Below are 16,170 nucleotides of genomic sequence, written 5' to 3'. Positions count from 1 at the left end.
CTGTCATATCTCATGCTTAGCAAGGTGATCAAGTGTCTTTCTGGATGAGGGTTTTTGAGACTCTTTTGGTCTCCATATTGTGATGATTGATTTTCTTAGGAAATGGCAGTAATCTGTTGACTACTTTGGGGGATCAATAGCTTGCTGAACTAAAATAGGTTGGAGTTACTTCAATTGTGCTCTACAGACTCTCATTTTTATAGTTTCTTCTAATTGGTATTGATCTTGAACCAATAAGTCATTGATCCTTCTTTATATAGACAACTGATTCAGACATGAACTCCACTTTGGTCATTAGTCATTTCATGTATGTTAATATCTGAGAAAAATCTTTTTTATATTACTCCTTTTCCTATACTCTCCATTCTAATTAAACTATCCAGTTATCCTTTTTCTATTATGAAATGTTATTTCCTATCTCCATGTCTTTGCATGGTTGATCTCCCATACCTGGAATGTACTTTCTTTTTAACCTTCACATTATAAAATCCCTAGCTTTCTTTTTTTCAGTCATATCATAGGTACCATCTTTTGCATGGGGTCTTTCTCAATTTCCCTAGAGATTAATGTTCTCTTCCTTTTGAAATTACATTATATGACTTTATTTTACTTATTTCCATACCTTTCAATCTTGCTCCTACAATATAAGCTCCTTAGGGGCACAGAGAATTTTTTTTTTTTTGGTCTTTGTATACTTAGCATCTAGGACAATGCCTAGCATTGTTAGATTCTCAAAACATGTTTCTTGAATTGAGTTGAATGAATAAATGAGATGTGTTGGAGAGATTCCTTGAGGCTTTTGACTCAATCAACTAGGTCATCTCTAAGGTTCCTTCCAACTTTGAGATAGCATGATTCAATATTATTTTGCTAAAAACACATAAGTGATACAAACATTTTTGATGCTTCCCTTCTATATTTCTCTAAATAGCCTCAAACATGCCTGCAGATTTTATGTCTCTAGTTGAATGAGTGTGGTATGTTTAGAGTATGTGTGCTATCCACATCAGATTATATACACTGTGGGTGGATTGGCTCTTGAATTAGGAAACACAAGATGTTCTGTGGTTTTAGTCCGGGGTGGAGGCTCTAATACACCATCCCAGATCGTATTTCTAGTCTTTTCTTTAACCTCTCCTTCCTCAATGACCCCTCCCCTAATCTGATCTCCTATATGATTTTCTAAAAGTGGAAGTTAAACTTGGTTTCTATAGATCTCTTGGATGGGAGGTGATGTAGGAGTTACCTTGGAGTAATCTGGTAATTTGTCCTAGCAATAATTTGGAAGGTGATCTCAGTATGGTTTTGAGATAAATTGGCTTTCCTATTCCCACAGCTGGCTGCTCTTTCGATGAGGATGGAGACCCAGTGGCACCATGTGAATATAGTCAGGCTCAGTATGATGATTTCCAGTGGGAGCGAGTGCGCAATGATGCTGGCCCCCGGTCTCCACCAGACCTGCCTCATGGTGAGCCTTTTTCTTCTTTTCTTTAAAAAAGTGCTTTATTGATGTCTTATTGTTTTTATATTACTGTTATTTCTCACCTCCACCTCTAGAAAACATCTTATATAAAACCTTGTCTGACAATGTCTAAAGTGTCTCTCCTGGTTGTCTTTCAGCTCTCTGTTATGGGAGAGGATATACCTTTTGCTGTGTCTTCCCTAGGATCTTTACTGTTTTTTTTTTTATGCACAGTATGATTCCTTTTTGAGTCCTCTTTATTTATATTGTTGTTGTCATTGTTTATATTGTTCTCATGTTTCTGTTTATTTTCTCCAAGTTAGTTCATACAAATCTTTACATGTTTCTCAGAATTTTATTACATTCCTGTGTCACCATTGGTTCTGTCTAATCACTTTGTTTCCTATGCTACTCTAAAAAACTTTATTAGGAATGTTTTGGCCAATATGGGAATTTTATTTCTTCCTTTAACTTTCCCAAGGTATATATATATCTGGGAAGGGGGATTACTCAGTCAAAGAGTATAGTTGATTTAGTCACTTTTCTTATACAAATTTAAAATTGAAGTCCAGAACAGCTGGATTATTTTTCAACATTAAGGTGAGTAATTTTCTACTCTCCCCTCTTCCCCGACCTATAGTGAATCTTCTCTTACCTTTTCCCAACACTAAACCTTCTCTGATCCTCTTTCTTTCTTGTTTAACATAGAAGCTAGAGGCAACCACTACTGAGACTCATAAAGGCTCCTCATATCTATCTTTGTAACACAACCATGCAGTTGTGTAGTATCAGGTTTATTGCTAGGGGAGCCTGACTTCCTTTTCAGGAAACTGCACTCCCCACTCTCACATTCATTGCCTCATCACCCTTTAAAACCCTGACTAATCTCTGGGTGTAATTCTATTTTGGATCTGGTCTAAAGTTTCCTCCAAGAGGGACAAAATAAAAGAAGTGCTCAATGTACAAACATGAATCTGGTAGGGTATAGGTGATTGGTTCCTATTTAAAAGAAGCCATGATTAGCAAAGGAGAATCTTATAATGTATTAAAGAATGACCAGAACAGAACTAAATAGCTTGTTTATTACTACCAGTGCAGTTGGTTAGGAGTCAACATTCAACCCAATTTACACATAAAGTTTTAATAAGACCACTGATTAGACATCTTATATTGTCTACTGCTGACCCCTTCCTTAGTGCCATCTCATTCCTTCTACTGCTTGGTGGTGGTCAAACTTCTCAGTGCAAGTACTTCCCCCTTGGTGTTCCAAGAGGATGCCACTTCTGTGTTGCATGATGACTAAAAGGCTTCTGAGCCTTTTGAGTTTTCATAAAGCTCTGTACCAAAGTAATGAAGACATAAAAGGCACCAGTTTGCCTAGATAAAATGTTAGGAAGAGAAAGGGCTAAGGCTCAGGGCATCTTTGTAGCATACTCAGTGTTCTGGCTCAGCACCAAATTTTGGGACTGAATTCAGCGATGAGTTATATATGGTCAGAAACCAGTTCCTGAGAAATCTTTGCCTGGAAACAGACAGAGGATATTTGTCTGTGGCTAGAATGATTCCTATTACCCTTGCTTTATAATAAGCTTTCCCTGACCCTCTTCCTTTCCTGTTCCACAGTGAAATTTCCTAGATTCCTCATCCTTGCTCCATTGCCATTTCTCTGGTCCTCTTCCCTATCCTGTACCGAACCTTCCCTAATCCTCCTTCCTATCCCATAGTGTTCCTCTCCTAATCTCCTCCTTTCTCTGCCCCAGAATAAGCTTCCTTTGTTTCTCCACGTTGGAACCTTTTTTGGATCTTTCCTATTCCACAGCAAATCTTTCCTGATTTTCTTCCTCCTCTCAATTCCCTCATTCCTGTCTCAAATGCTGTGAGCCTTTCCTGATGCTGTTTCTTTCTTGAGCCATTGTGAGCCTAGTCTTCCCTTTGACCTTCCATGGAGCTTTCCCAACAGCTAAGTTCATTGTGGTGAGGTAGAAGAACACTAAAGATGGCAGCAAATTTACTACCTGTGTGACAGCAATGACTTTATTTCTCTAAGCTTCAGTTTCTTCATCTATTCCATGAGGGACGTGGGCTAGATGATTTTTAAGGTCTTTTCCAGTTCTCTATCTATGATTCCCTTCATTGTTTACTAAACTTTCCTCTTTTAGTCTTGCCCCATGATGATCAGGACACCTCTCCTCCTCCTCCCTCACTGCTTTCAAGTTGTCCATAAGTCCACCAACCCTGTTTCCATCAGTGGATGTTAATACTCCTAAATGATCTCCCCCTATTTTGGACCATCTTGTTCCTATTCCCTAATGATTTCCTTCTCTTCTACAGCTCCCTAACACAATGTTTTCTGCTCAAACTCCAGTCATCTCTCCCTCCTATCTAGTATCTGGACTCATAACTTCTATGTGTTGTCTTCTCCCATTTGAATGTATGTTCTTTGAACTCAGAGTTTGTCTTGCTTGCTAATATTTACATTTCTGGTATTTAGCCTATTTCTGGAAGATTTTAAAAAAAAGCTTTGTTTATCTCATAAGCCATGTGCCTAATCTCAGGGTGGCCTCCCCCATTTTTAAAGGGAAGGACACAGTTACCATCTCTGTTTCTTCCTTCAGGTGCCTTCAGTCCCATGTTCTAATCAGGGGGAGGTCCTTTTAGAATTTGATGATCTTGGTGGTGAATGGATATGATGACTAATTCTGCTGGCTTCTCTCCACATTCTGAGATAGAATCTTCAGCAACCTCTCCAGGGCTAAGGTTGGGGCTAAACTGTCACCCTAGTTTGCTTTGGTCACAACACAGAATCACCAGAATTTACAGTTATTGAACCTTCTTTGGGGCTATCTTGTCCAAACCATAACTGAAAGGAATCCCACAGTAGCATACTAGATAAATGACCATCCAGCCTTTGCTTGAAGGAGGGTGAACCATTCTCACCCCTCCTCTTGGGAAAGCCTTTCATATCAATCCTATATTGACCTCTTTGTTTTATCTACCTTTTAATTCCTTACTCCAGAACCAAGCAGTCCAAGTTTAATTCTTCCATCTGTTGACCCTTCCCATAATTGAACCAAGCTATTGTGCCCTCATTGAGCTTTCTCTCCTCTAGGCTAAGCATTCTTATTCTTCTAATGGATCTTTGAAAACTCAGGACACCATCATGGTTACCCTCCTCTGACTTCCTCCAGTTTATCAAGGTCCTTAATCTCTGGTGCCCCATTGCATTCAGATTTCTCCAGAGTCTTGCTCACTCTAGGCAGCAAGTCTCAAATGTCTCTCCAGGCATGGCAGAAAGCATCATAGAGCTACAGAACTGGAAGTGCCCTCAGAAGTCAACTAGTCTGATTTCCTAAATAATTCAGACTGGGGGAATTGAGTTGCTTAGGGTCACATAATTTAGTCAGTGGCATGTTTGGGACTAGAACCCAGGTCTTCTGATACCCTTTCTCTGGGAATCCTTTCTGCACTATCATCTATTCTATGATTTTTCACAATGTTTTCTCTTCCTGTTCCTCTCCTTTTTGTCCCTCCTCCTTTTTCTAGCAACTTATAGCTTGGAGTCTGATTAGACAGCTTTTTCTTCCTCCTGAAAATAATTTAGTCCTTTTTTTTCTTTAAACATTTTTTCTTGATATCTTTTGTTTTCACATTGCCAACATTTCCAAATATATCCTTTCCTCCTCTCTCCTACTAAAGAAATCATCCCTTATAGCAAGGGATAGAAGAGAAGTGCATATGTATGTGTGTGTGTGTGTGTGTGTGTGTGTGTGTATGTGTATGTGTATGTGTATATAGATTTGTGTATGTGTGCATGTATGTGCATATATGTGTGTATGTGTGCGTGCATGTGTGTGTATTGTATAAAATACTTCAGTAAAACTAACCAACCAATTAACTGACTGTGACAGTATATGCATGTTCAATATTCATATGATGAACTGCCAGGAAGTGGGGGAACCATTTTCTCACTCTTTATCAGAAATTCCTTTCTCTCTTTCCTTTTTCTAATGCCTAAACTCTCCCTTCTAGGGAGCATCTGACCTGTTGGGAAGACAAGCTGCACCCCTTAGGATAGCCAGAAAAGGGCAGATCACGAGTCCGTGTTCCCTAGTATTTTGGGGACATAGAGTCAGGGGTGCTTTTGAACAGGATGGAAAAAGAAGGGAGGGCATCATTGGTGACAATAGAACTTGAGCCTAGAACTCTGATGAATCAGCTAGAGAAGGAGCTAGAGACAAGGAAGGGTTAGCGTCTTGTAGAAAGGAAAATGTCAGAAGGAGAAGATGAGGAGAGGGACTGACCCAGGGGCTAAGATGGTAGAGAGTCTATGGGCTCATAAAAAGAGAATATAAGTTTGTTTAAAAAAAGAAAAAAATCCCTAAGCCCTGCCTACTTCCTTCTTGACTTTGTAGTTTTGGCCTTGGAGAGATGAATGAAATTCCTTTCCAGGGGTGTCTCTGGGGAACCCTGAACTCTAGAGGAACAGGGACTGAGATGAAAATGAGTTTTCGTTGGATGTCTTCCAAGCCCAGGAGTCAACTGGGAGAGCTCTGACTTTTGGCCCCTTGCCACTCGCCTCTTCCCTCCTCGGTGGCTTCCTCAGCCACCACTCACCTCCTGTTCCCCTCTGGCTTTACTCCAAGATGTTATAGCTCCTTGTCCTCTATTGTGGGGCCTTCCTTGTTGACCTCATTTCAGCACTGAGGGTCATATCTAGAGGGGTGGGCCTGTCCCTTTGGGGTCTCCCTAGGAAGGGCTTATTGCTTAATCACTCAGAAGAATTAGAATTCCCAGCTTGGGGAATTCCTGCAGGATTACTTCAGTCAAACCTTACTATAAGAGAAATTACCTGCTCCGGGTAGTTCAAAATGAAAAAGCTCATATGCATTGTTGGGATTATGAGAGGCAGCTCTATCCAGTGGAAAGAGAGCTAGTTTGGGAATAGAAAGATGGAGTTTGGTACTCTAGGTCTGTGTGATCTTGGGTAGCCTCTCCAGTTCTGTCCTCTTTTAAATGAAGGGGATGATTGAATGATCTAATTAGATGTAGTTATGGACTTGGAGTCTACAAGGTCTGGGTTCAAATTCTACTCCAATAATTTACCATTTGTGTAACACCAGGCAAGTCATTATGTTCTCAGCCTCAGTCTCCTTACTTGTAAGATGGGAATAATAATAACATCTATTACACATGGTCATGAGAATCAAAACAATGAGATAATGAATGCTGTGGATGGCACTTTGTAAATCTTAAGGTGGAATAGAAATGCTGACAAGTTCCTAAATGCTGACAATCTCTTAGATTCTTCCCAGTTTAAAATCTAAGAGCCAATAGTGTATTGCCAAAATATACAGAGATCCTTTGGTTCCTGTCTCATCCTGTCAGCAATTTTCCTTGACTTCTTCCCCAGCTTTCTTCAGACCCTCTTTGTTTCTCTTCTATGTCCCCCCCCAGTCCCCATCTCCCTGAAGCCTCCTTAACTCCTTAGCACTTAGCATAGTGTCTGACTCCTAGTAGCTTCTTTTTTAAAAAACTATATATATTACATACAATGGTAACCCTAGTAGGTTCTTAATAAATCTTTTTTGACTGTTTATTGACTTAGTTTTCTCCTCCCCCTCCCTCAAATTGTGAACTCTTCTCATTCTTCTCATTCTAGGTTCCTACCTGATGGTCAACTCTTCCCAGCATGCTGCTGGTCAGCGGGCCCATGTGGTCTTCCAGAGTCTAAGTGAGAATGACACCCACTGCTTACAGTTCAGCTACTTCCTGTACAGTCGAGATGGGCACAGCCCTGGAGCCCTCGGAGTCTATGTGCGGGTCAATGGTGGCCCCTTGGGCAGCGCCGTCTGGAACATGTCTGGATCTCATGGCCGTCAGTGGCATCAAGCAGAGCTGGCAGTCAGCACCTTCTGGCCCAATGAGTATCAGGTGAGCCGGCCACAACTTGGTCCGACTGGGTGAGAGTATAGTAGAGTTGATGGCTGAGATGAACAGGGTTCATCCTTCAGCTCAGTGTGGGTGAAAATCTCCTGGATTTGGAATCCAAGGTTGGGTTCCCAGCTCTTTAACTTACTGCCTGTGTCAAACCAGTGTCTTAATGCTCTGGACCTTGGGTCTCATTCCAGCTCTAAATCCATGATTCTGTGATCTTTGGGGGGAGGTCACTGTCCCTCAAGTGTCTGACCTAAGACCTTAGCCTTTAAACATCAAGTTGGATCAGACCTTGGTGAGGAGGTACTGTTGGCTACTCGGGGCTGTGGTAGGCCAGGTCCCTCAGGGTTATGGGGTGGGCAAAAGGGATTTGGGATATATGTGGAAGGAAAAGGGTCAGGACTGAGGCTAGCAGGGCTCCTGAAAGGAACACGATTCTCAGCTTCTTCAGGGAAGGAACACTTATTTGCCCTTACCATCCCCAAATCCCAATACAGCTCTATGTTATTAAACATTTATCAAATGAATGAATGAAAATATGTGTGGCTTATAGTCATTGAGAGGAGCTGAAGACTTTGGGGCAAGGGGGAGGAGCTCTTTGCCAGGAGGGATTGTTTCATTCTTTGCACTTGTATCTCTAACACCCCGAGTTGTACCCGATATATAGGGGAGGATTACTAAATACTTGGTGATTAATTGATTCATGTTGTGGTTGGAGGGGGAGAGCTAACTTTATGGATGAGTGGAAGCCTAGACTTTGAGCCTGGGGTTTGGGTCCCTGTTCCCCCAGGTGCTGTTTGAGGCCATCATCTCCACTGATCGCCGAGGCTACATAGGCCTGGATGATATTCTGCTCTTCAGTTATCCATGTGGTGAATACCCCTGTTGACCATCATTCCTTGGAGAGGTTGCTAGGATGGGGTGGGGGTGGGAGACTGCCCTGTGGGTGATGGAGGGTAGCCTGGTTTTTCTATCCTCCTTAATGTATTCTATTGTCATTGCTTGTATCTCTGCCCCCTGTCTCCAGCAAAGGCCCCTCACTTCTCCCGTCTGGGTGATGTGGAGGTCAACGCAGGTCAGAATGCCACTTTCCAGTGCATGGCAGCTGGGCGGGCATCGGAAGCTGAGCAGTTTCTTTTGCAGGTGAGAGGCTTCCCCTATTGCTCTGCCCTTCCCCTTATCACTCTGATCCCACTGTAGGGCAGCTCATCCTTTCTTTCCTGGGCAGGCATGGAAGTAGGCTGCTCCTTAGAATCAGGGTTCTCTATCCTCCTCCCAGAGTGATTGTCCATTCTCCTCATTCCTGATGGATGAGGTCCCCCAGCAAATTCTCTTCCTTTCTGGTGGTTGGGGCTCTGGGCTTAGCGTCTAGGTGGGCAGGATAGTCTCCAGACTTGCTCTCTTCCCCAGCGCCAGGGTGGTTTGATGGTTCCTGCTGCCTCTGTGAAGCACATCAGTCACCGTCGCTTCCTGGCCACATTTCAGCTACCTGAAGTAGAGAGGGGGGAACAAGATCTCTATCGCTGTGTGTCCCAGGCCCCAAGGGGGGCAGGAGTCTCCAATTTTGCAGAGCTCATTGTTAAGGGTCAGTGAACCACTGGGGTGAATCATGGTGAGAGACCTGTGGGATCCAGGTCAGATTGAGGGATCTTGGAGACTAAAGCCTAAAGGGTGGTTTCTGGGTGGGTTAGGGTCAGTGTATGCCTGGGGGATGGAATCAGAGTCAAAGGATTTCCTTTCTGCACCCCTCACATCCCCTAGAGTATTGGACATGGGCAAGAGGTGGCTGTGGCTGTCCCACATTGCCCTTTCCTGCCTACCTCCTCCTGTCCCCTAGAGCCCCCCACACCCATCGCACCTCCCCAACTGCTCCGGGCTGGCTCCACCTACCTCATCATTCAGCTCAACACCAACTCTATCATTGGCGATGGCCCTATTGTGCGCAAGGAGATCGAATACCGCATGTCTCGGGGTCCATGGGCAGAAGTACATGCAGTCAGCATGCAGACCTACAAGTTATGGCACCTGGATCCTGACACCGAGTATGAGATTAGTGTGTTACTCACTCGACCTGGTGAAGGGGGCACTGGAAAGCCTGGTCCTGCCCTCATCAGCAGGACCAAATGTGCAGGTGAGTGGTGCTGGAAAGGGGAGGGTTGCATCCTGGTCCTGAACTAGGGTTGCATCCTGGTCCTGAACTGGTAGAAGCCATTTGCAGATGAGGAAATGAGGCCCAGAGATATTAAATGATTTGCCCAAAGTCTCATAAAGAGTAAGTAAAATTTGAACCCAAATCTACTGACTCCAAATCCAGTGCCTATTCTGCTGGGCTATACTGTTGATTCAGAATTGCAGGGGGGGATGCTTAACCTACTTGGGAGAAAAAACCCCTTTTTAAGTATCCTATTGACATTTTTGAAAGTGAGAGCATTGGGGAAAAATTATGTCCTGGAGAAATAACAACAAGTATAGAATATATTCAGGTTTTATCCAAGTCGGATTTGGGAGAAAATATGGCAGAGATTTGTACCACTATTGAACTTTAAGCAGTACTAGTTTTTTGCAGACAGTTAATATACTAATTACAAATAGTGTTTTCAATTCCTTAAAGTGGATCTCATGGGGTGGCTATGTGGCGCAGTGGATAGTGCACCATCCCTGGAGTCAGGAGTACCTGAGTTCAAATTTGACCTCAGATACTTAATAATTGCCTAACTGTGTGACCTGGGGCAAATCACTTAACCCCATTGCCTTGCAAAAACAAAAACAAATCATAAAGTGGATCTCAATGAGACCTCCATTTGTTGATACTTTGTTAGAAGTTACTGTAGTTATTTGAAATGAATGAGATTTTTCCTAGAATTTTGAAAGACCCATGATTTCCTGGGTAGGAGCTCTCCTTAGTACAAATTACCACTTTCCTTTTTTTGAAAAGGGTTTCTGGCATGAATGCCTTCCCCACCAATATCTGCTGGTGGTCAGCTTCTGGCGATGTGCACCAACTGCCATCAGCTAGGTGGGTCACAGGTCACTAATTGGCATCAGATTTGTGTCTGAAGCCTTCCCAGCTCAGTTCGTCCTGGCAGAGCTTGAGGCTCAGCTACCACAGCCTTCATGAGAGTCTTCTCCATGAGACTGGAAGAGACGGAAATGAAATTACTTTTAAGTGATTTAGACTGGCCTTCCCCACCTTAATCTGAGGTGGTGTTATGTTCATGGAGATTAACTTTCTCAACTTTTTAGGGCAGTACCTCCTATATTTTCTTCAGGCTGATTAATTCTCTTTCCCCCACCTTCTACTTGTATTCTTCTCCATCTTTCTTCCTGCCTTTTGACCTCACCTTTTCCCCTCCAGAACCCATGAGAGCTCCCAAGGGTCTCGCCTTCTCTGAGATCCAGTCTCGCCAGCTGACCCTCCAGTGGGAGCCCCTTGGCTACAATGTCACCCGCTGCCACACCTACACTGTGTCCCTGTGCTACCGCTACACTGTGGGCAGCAGCCACAACCAGACCTTTCGGGAGTGTGTGAAGATGGAACGGGGCACCAACCGCTATACCATCAAAAACCTGCTGCCCTACAGGAATATCCATGTACGACTCATCCTGGCCAACCCTGAAGGAAGGAAAGAGGGCAAAGAGGTCATCTTCCAGACTGATGAAGATGGTAAGACTTATGTGGTTCTGAGTGACCTAGCTCTATATGAAGGGACCTTCCAGGGAATTGGCAGAAGTCTTGTTTGATGAGTGCCTTAAATCAGGGACTGTCTGCCTGGCAGTAGTTGAGGATGAGTCAAAGAGCTAGGACTCAGTAGTAAACTGGTCAGCAGTTAGCTGACCTAGCACTTTAGTGATCTAGCTCATAAGAACGAGGAGACCAAATATGCCTATTGGCTATCTTATAATTCTCCAAGGTGCTTAATGTGCTCTAAGTTCTAGAGGAACCTATACCTGCAAACAAGTGTTTATCTTTTCTGGAATCTCCAGGGTTTAATAGAGGACCTGGAATTCAGTAAGCACTTAATAAATGTTTGTTGACCGAGATTTTGCAACACAGCATCAAATACTTGTGAATTGACCTATATGCTTAAGTACCCATGGTTTTCAAAGTATTGCCCTAGATACTGAATGAGATCCACAGTTTAAAGAAGTTACTTTAGTTTTTTGCTAACTCTGCCATGTAGCAAGCAAGCAACCTTTACTAATGATCTGGTCTAAATTTAGTATTATGTTTTATATCCCCTTCCCTCTATTCATAGTCATTCCCTAGTTCATCACCGGTCATCTGGATTATTGAAATGGTTTTGCTGATTCTGGTGTCTTTCTTGTCCAATCCAGCTCCACACAGTGCTTTTCTGGGCAGTTAGTAAAGATTTGTTGAAATCATAGTGTCTTTATTGAATTTCTCAAGTCACACATCTGACCATGATACTGCTTTGCTCAAAAATCTTATTGGCTTCCAGTTGTCTCTAGGATAAAAATACAAGGTTTTCAGCATACATCGAATATTTTCTGCAAGTTGACTCCCATTTACTTTTCTAATTCATTCCATAGAACTCCCCATTCTCTGCCCTTGACCTTTCATCTCCAGCTTCTGTGCATTTGCATAACCTTTTCTCGTACCTGGAACATATTCCCTCCTCATCTCTGCCTCTTAGAATCCTTATGTTGCTTCAAGGCTCAGCCTTCCTCATCCTCTAAACCTTTAGGTATCAGTGTCTCCTCCATTTTCCATTGAATTTACTCATCTGTATTGTGTTTGTTGTGTTAAGTTCTCTTGGAGTTAACCACTTCAACCTTCCAGGAAATTTCTCAAGGCATGCGCTCCTTTACTTTTTTTATGTTTTTCCAAGAGTTAGTATTCTAGGGTGGTATATAGTAGGTGCTTACTTTACATTTGTTAAATTGAATTGAATGGGAGATCAGATCTCAGACCCATCTTTTTGTAATTTACAGTCCAACTGGGCAGACAAATAATAATAATACACAATAAAAATGGACATTTTGATAGTGTTTTATGGGTTTTTACTAAGAATGTGCCTCATGATAGCTCTGCTAACTAGGTGGTTAGTATTTTTATCCTTATTTTACAGAGAGGGAAACTGAGGTTCAGAAATTGTTTCTTGCTTGTGGTCACACCACTCTCTAAATAAATAAGGTAAGCCAGGCTCCAAAATGCAGGTCTCTGAGGTCCAAGTCCAGCTTGATTTATTTTCCTCGTGGTCTAGGTGAGTGCTGAGAGGATGTGAAATCATAGAAATCTAGCCTCTGAAAGGACTTTTCCCACTAGTCCAGTCCAGAGTTAAATAAACAGGTAAATGGCATTGACAGGTGTGCCACTGGAACACAAAGACAAAAGCAAAGCAGCATCCTCTCTATTCATACCCAGTTAATAGTCTTCCAGTCTTTATTTAAAACTCTCTACTGAGGTCTGTAGGGAATAAGGGTAGATATTATTGCCCTTGTGTTTACAGATGAAGAAATTGAGGCTTGAAATGACTGAATAAATGAATGAATAAAAACTTATTAAATGCTTATACTGATACAGATACAAAAATGAGTCAGTCCTTACCCTCAAGGAGCTTACATTCTAATAGGAACAGATACACTCAGGTATGTAAATATGCATATATGTGTATATGTACATATCTATCCCTCTATTTACATATGTTTAGAAAATTATAGGAATGGTTAGAATGGAGCCCTACCCTAGGGGATTAGATTGGTAGGCTCATTCCAATAGCAGTATTCATTGAACTATGGCTCTAGAACTAGAAAGCAAGGGTAAGAAGGGCAGATATGTGGCTGCAGAGGAAATGTCCATGGAGTAAAGTGAAGAATGTCCATTTTGAGAAAGGACCTGGGGAGAACTCCTGGACTTGGAAGCTGACCTTCTTAGGCAATCAGATATTATCTTTAGGCTATTGGATTTATGGAGTCTTTATATTATCACATGATCTTATTGTACATGGCCCTTGCCAAATATCATAGGAGTAGAGAATGGAACACTGAAAATTTGAATTTGATAGACACTTACTAGTTATGGGATCCTGAGTAAGTTCCTGAGAGAGGTCTTAACCTCAGCTTCCTCATCTCTAAATCAGGGATAATGATAGCTCCAATCTCACTGAATTGTTGTGAGGGTCAAATGAGAACTACATTTGTAAAGTGCTTTGTAATCCTAAAATGTTATAGGAATGTTAGCTATTATTTATTATGCCATGGTCTTTAGTTTATCATGGCCTTTAGGTTGCTGTATGGCCTCTTAGATGGTCAAGTATCCTATAAAGGAAAGATCTGTGGAAATGACTGATATAAAAACCAAAATATGTCAATAAAACTTTCTTTGAAAGGACTAGCCTCAAACCTATTATTCTATCAATAATAATTTATGAAGTGGTAGGAACTAAGCTAAATAAACTCTGCAGATACAAAATAAAATAAAAATAATCTCTGCCCTCAAGGAGCCTACATTCTAAGGTAGGGAGGGAGCATACACAAAATCAGCACATCCAAGATAAATCCAGAGTGGATGGGATAAGTACGCACTATTGCATAGGAAATGAATGTATGGAAAATATAGCATGCCATTGAAAACATATGCATACACATATGCTTACATAAGACACATGTATTCATGTACACAGGAGGGGTATCCTATGCATATACTTGTATGCAGCACAATACTCCATGTACTACACACATGAACAAACACACATAATACATTATATGCTTGCAGAGCCCACCACAAACATGGATGTAAACACTGACACATGCACACTATAGAAATAGACGTACATGTGCATATCGTGTAACATACCTGGCTGGAATGTCATATAAAGATAAAATGCACATGTATGCTTGTACAACACACACACATAAACATACTCACATGCAGCAGGGCATACAATACAGTACATATGTGCAATATATTCCTATACCCCACTTGTACATCCACATCCACACATATAGAAGCAACACAATACAATCACATGTGTACACAATTCAAACACACATATGAACACATGTATATCTTAGAAAGCATACTAATATTGTTTATATTATTCCATGCATGTACACAGTACATAAACTTACAGTGCATATAGACAGATACCCATGTATGCCTACATGCACATTCATGCATACAAATGAATAATGACTATTAACCTAGTCCTGCTGGGGAGCTTCTTTTTTTCCCTTTCCACCCAACCTCTCCTAGACCTAACCCCTTGAATAGCTGAAGGTGATCCATTCATTATGTGAACCTTTTCCTGCTTCTACCATTCTGCATTTGTTTCCTGAATGGCCTAATACCTTTCTTACCCACTCTTGCCTTTAGTCTGGATACTTCTCCTTAGTGCATTAAAGCCAGAGGTGTGGCTTTTTTTTTCCCCACTTACAAAAACATTGCAGATTAATTTAGTCTTTCTCCATTAGAATTATTGTCATTGGTCCACTACACTGGACAGTAATACCTTCAAAACAGAGGCCATAGGTCTTAAATCTAGAGCTGGGAGGTGCTCTAGAAACAATTTAGCAAGAATTTATTAAGCACCTATTACATGTCCATGCTGTGCTAAGCTTTGGGATAGAAAGGGGAAAGATAGTCTCTGCCTTCAAGGAACTTACACTTTATTGGGGGAGATAGTTTGCAAGCACCTAAGTGCTTGCATTCGAAGCTACCACGTCCAACTCTCATTTATACATAAGAAGTTTGAGGTACAGAGAGATTGCATAACTTGCCCAGGGTCACCCACCTAGCAAATGTCTGTGGCAGGATTAAAACTTAGGTTTTCTTTACTTTAAGTCTAGTACTCTATCTCCATCAGTGATTTGAGTTTGTCTTTTTTGAAACAAATGTGGTATTGTTCCGTTTGGCTTTGACATCGACATCACCTTCATTGTCAGCTAGATCATTCTTCCCTCCTGTCCTTTGGGAGTTATCTAGGTGTTGTCCTAGGGCCAGCTCTAACCCACTTGCTAGAACTGGTCTCAAATGTTTAACTGGAGCATTTATACCTCTGAAATTGGCCACTACTACTTAGGACTTGATTTATTGTTTTGTTGATTATTTGGACTGAAAAGAGTATTAATAATATAGATTAAACTTAAATAGCGATATGTGCATATATACATTTTTTTGCCCCCAGAGAGACTGAGTATCACAGCTGACATCTCTTCCTTTGTAATAATGAAAAAAAAGGAAGGAAAGAAGGAAAGAATGAAGGAAAGAGAAAGGAAGGAAGGAAGACAGAAAGAAAGAGGAAAAAAGCATTTTAGTCATTCAAACCAATCCATCAGTCAGACAGTATAATCCAGATAGTATTCCACTCCCATAGTCTTTCTTGAGATGAAGCTTTTCAAAGAGACCTAACTAGCCATAGTTTTTAGTTCTTGCAAGGCAATGGGGTTAAGTGGCTTGCCCAAGGCCACACAGCTAGTTAATTATTAAGTGTCTGAGGCTGGATTTGAATTCAGGTACTCCTGGCTCCAGAGCCAGTGCTCTATCCACTGCTCCACCTAGCCTCCCCTTAACTAGCCATAGTTGAAGAAAAGTTAAAGCAAAATAAACTTAGAGCCTGGAATTTCAAAGTTTTAGGGCACAGGGATCTTTATGCTGCAATACCCCCTAAGTTGACCATATTGGCTAGTCCATCTTTCTGAGCTAACTGGCCAGTATGTTGGCTTAGCTCACATCTCTCCATCCTGAGCCTACAGCTCCTTTCTTGTTTATTTTCCTATTTCTAAGCTGATATCATCATAGCCTTTCTTAGCAA

The 16,170-nt window shown here is 41.7% G+C and overlaps 1 protein-coding gene across 2 annotated transcripts in view; it reads left to right on the top strand.

The window, feature by feature from the left end:
• The window catches only part of PTPRU (protein tyrosine phosphatase receptor type U), a 120,593-nt gene that overhangs the window by 36,171 nt on the left and 68,252 nt on the right, over positions 1-16,170 (top strand). Inside the window, exons 2-8 of one of the 2 annotated variants that reach the window (XM_074217892.1) lie at positions 1,337-1,468; positions 7,122-7,393; positions 8,187-8,268; positions 8,424-8,539; positions 8,807-8,981; positions 9,234-9,527; positions 10,752-11,060. In XM_074217892.1, coding sequence (XP_074073993.1) covers positions 1,337-1,468; positions 7,122-7,393; positions 8,187-8,268; positions 8,424-8,539; positions 8,807-8,981; positions 9,234-9,527; positions 10,752-11,060 — 1,380 coding nt within the window. Of the gene's footprint in view, positions 1-1,273; positions 1,469-7,121; positions 7,394-8,186; positions 8,269-8,423; positions 8,540-8,806; positions 8,982-9,233; positions 9,528-10,751; positions 11,061-16,170 lie in introns of those variants that run through there. The other variant, XM_074217893.1, reaches the window with a different exon arrangement.

Source organism: Macrotis lagotis, chromosome 1 (assembly GCF_037893015.1).
Source record: "Macrotis lagotis isolate mMagLag1 chromosome 1, bilby.v1.9.chrom.fasta, whole genome shotgun sequence".
NCBI classification, from domain to species: domain Eukaryota; kingdom Metazoa; phylum Chordata; class Mammalia; order Peramelemorphia; family Peramelidae; genus Macrotis; species Macrotis lagotis.
Note: the sequence above shows the minus strand (reverse complement) of the source record. Positions and strands in the feature narration are given on the sequence as shown.